This window comes from Astatotilapia calliptera, chromosome 10 (assembly GCF_964374335.1).
Source record: "Astatotilapia calliptera chromosome 10, fAstCal68.1, whole genome shotgun sequence".
NCBI classification, from domain to species: domain Eukaryota; kingdom Metazoa; phylum Chordata; class Actinopteri; order Cichliformes; family Cichlidae; genus Astatotilapia; species Astatotilapia calliptera.
In genome coordinates this window covers 21,868,583-21,871,813 of record NC_137431.1, presented here as the reverse complement: position 1 = coordinate 21,871,813, position 3,231 = coordinate 21,868,583, and the positions used below count along the sequence as shown (strand labels likewise).

General features: G+C 47.1%; 1 protein-coding gene across 1 annotated transcript; it reads left to right on the top strand.

Moving 5' to 3' along the window:
* Positions 1–245: 245 nt before the first annotated feature.
* Positions 246–2,778, top strand: pou4f3 (POU class 4 homeobox 3). The gene is made up of 2 exons (XM_026183251.2): positions 246–481; positions 833–2,778. Exons 1-2 carry the CDS (start codon positions 359–361, stop codon positions 1,763–1,765), a joined length of 1,056 nt encoding a protein of 351 aa, XP_026039036.1. The 5' UTR covers positions 246–358; the 3' UTR covers positions 1,766–2,778.
* The last annotated feature ends 453 nt before the right edge of the window (positions 2,779–3,231 follow it).

The following is a 3,231-nucleotide window of genomic DNA, read 5'->3' as shown; positions in this document are numbered from 1 at the left end:
ACACATCTATATCTCAGGGGAAAGGAAATTACAAGACTCCAAATATCAAGGATGCCGTCGATAAATAGCCTTTTAATTAAAGAATTGTGGGGCTTTTTGGTTTTGCTTATTCTTAGACGCTTGCGCACAGAGTCCACGATTCTGCAACCTGTAAGTTGAGCAGAAGAGAGGGTGGGTGGGAGGAGGGAGACTGAAAGAGGAGGAGGGGAGAGGGAGGAAGCGGGAGAGGGGAATGCCGGGAGGCGCTGCTGATGTTAACTGTTCAGTCTGGTGAAGGAGAGCAAAGGAGCCGTGTAGCTGTCCGTGCCCCAACTTTTATGTCAGGGGCCACACTGCTAGCGAGGTGCTTGCAGGGAGGATGATGATGACCATGAACGGCAAGCAGCACTTCTCCATGCACCCGGCTCTGCACGAGCCCAAGTATCCCGGCCTGCACTCAGGCTCGGAGGGCATGCGCAGAGTCTGTCTGCCCGCCCCACAGGTACGTTCAGGTCAGGGGAGAATGACTGGAGTATACTGGGTGAGAGAAAGGGGAAAATATCACACTGGAAATGTCTGTAAAGTTGATTTGACAGGACTTTGTTCTATCCGCTATCTCTCCCTCTCTCTTCTGTCTGTACCCCCCTCCCCCTCCCAACCCCATCCTCCCCATCTCATCCACATGTCTATTCAAGCAATGCTCTTGCTTTCATATTAATTTTTATGACCTGCGCTTTGAGGAGGGTTCTCTTCTCTCCTCGGCGCTGCTTGCCTTTGGAAAATGTTTTTTAGATCCTGAGAGCTGCCTGACAGAATTCCCCACTGACTCCAGTATGCGCACTCTTGCTTGCAGCTGCAGGGCAATATATTCGGAGGCTTTGATGAGAGCCTGCTGGCACGGGCAGAGGCTCTGGCGGCTGCTGACAGCATTGTCTCTCACGGCAAAAGTCACCCGTTCAAACCAGACGTGACTTACCATACCATGAACAGTGTCCCCTGCACCTCAGCTTCATCTTCTTCCTCTACTACCGTGCCCATCTCCCACGTTCCTTCCACCATCGCCTCTCATCACCACCACCACCTCGGACAGACCCTGGAGGCCGGAGACCTCCTGGACCACCTCTCCACCAGCCTGGCTGTGACCGGGATGGGTGCCCCAGAGCCTCCAGGGATGACCACGCCGGCGCACCACCACCAGCACCCTCATCACCACCTGCAGACTATGGGGCAGCTGCACCAGGCGATGGCCACTATGGCCCACCCTCACTCCCTGTCCGTTCACGGCGGTATGGCTTGTGTCAACGACGTAGAGTCGGATCCCAGGGAGCTGGAAGCCTTCGCCGAGCGGTTCAAACAGAGGAGGATCAAACTCGGGGTGACCCAGGCGGACGTCGGGTCAGCTCTGGCCAACCTCAAGATCCCAGGAGTGGGGTCTTTGAGCCAGAGCACCATCTGCAGGTTCGAGTCCCTCACCTTGTCCCACAACAACATGATCGCGCTCAAGCCGGTTCTCCAGGCCTGGCTGGAGGAAGCCGAGGCTGCCTACCGGGAGAAAAGCAGCAAGCCGGACCTTTTCAACGGGAACGAGAGGAAAAGAAAGCGCACGTCCATCGCCGCGCCGGAGAAGCGCTCTTTGGAAGCGTACTTTGCCATTCAGCCCCGACCCTCCTCGGAAAAAATTGCGGCGATCGCCGAAAAACTGGACCTGAAAAAGAACGTGGTTCGAGTGTGGTTTTGCAACCAGCGGCAAAAACAGAAACGAATGAAATACTCTGCGGTGCACTGAGTTACACAGATCATGAATAAAATAGCCTACTACATTTTTGATCGAGTGATTAATAATAGCCTAAGTAACCTAACTAACAGGGATTTTGCAACGTGTCTCATTTTGGATTGCTCCCAGAAAGACTTTTACTTCATCCCCATTTCGTGTCACGCACTCTTCATTGTTGCACTTTTTCGATTTTGTTATTAATACGGGACTGATAAATGTGTTATAGATCTGTAAGGAGGATGACTTTGATGTTGTTTGTCTTGTATCTTGCACACTCTAAATGTGGATTTTTAGGAAATTCACCCTGACAATTTGTCACATTCAGGGATTATTAACTCACTTTTTATAAACCATTACTTGGAGTTCATGGAGGCTGAATTTATGGGCTGTTTAAATGTTAAACTGATGTTATCTGAAGAGACAGACAGAGTCTTCAGGAATTCGAGAAGAAAAGAAAAAATACGATTTTGTAAGATAATTGGTTGAGACCTGAGTTTGTCCTCCACATCACTGGCTCATATACACTGAACTATATGTCGTTTTCACCGCTTTCTTTTTCACCTCTTTTCTTTTTGAAAACTTCAGTGGAATGTGTCCTCAGTGTGTTCACCTTTTTAAATCACTATTTTTTCTCGGTATTTTTCTTTTTTGCGAACTAATCAGCTCTCTTCGTGAACTGTGTGAAGGTAATTTACGCACAAGCAACAGTGACTCTTTCACAAGGTATATGACACTGTGAGTCTGGCTATCTTTAATTATTTAGAAATGAAAATGACACCGTCTTATATATATATGAGGCACAGACGTGTGGCTTTGGCTGCTGCTATATTTTAATATTTTGATGTGAACGTGTTTTGGACCATTACAGGTGAGCTGTATATTTATCATATTGGTGAGATATATCCAGTATACAGGCCTCCATCACCTGATCTAACTATTTATTTTTTCTCACTCTTGATTTCATTTGGAAAAAACATGTGTGAATTTTAAACTTAATAAATTATCAGTTATTTTTTAAAATCCCACTGGGGCGACTTTATTTCTGTGACTTATGAAGCTGCATTCATTTACTCTTGAAGTTACAGCGCGAGAGCCGTTACCGTGACGAACAAATCGCAGGCCGAACCAATGGGCCATAACTTCATTGTAAACAGTTTGTTTTTATGGGACCTCGCGAGACTGTGTTATTTATAAATCCCCAGACCTCTGCTGGAATTAAATATGTATCGTTGTATATGATAGCCGACAAGGACCAAAGAAAGAGACGGGCCTCCGTTTCTACAGCGATGTTCACACCGCAGAGCGCTGACTGTGTACACGCTACTTATGGCCCCTTTCTCTAATTAGCACGGTTTTAATTATGGATGCCCTCATGTCACCGTGCATGGGCTTTGAAATTATTAAGTAATGACGATGCAATATTAATTATATATTGGTATAAAACGAAGTAATGTGGAAGAGTTGGAAGTAGAAGCCTG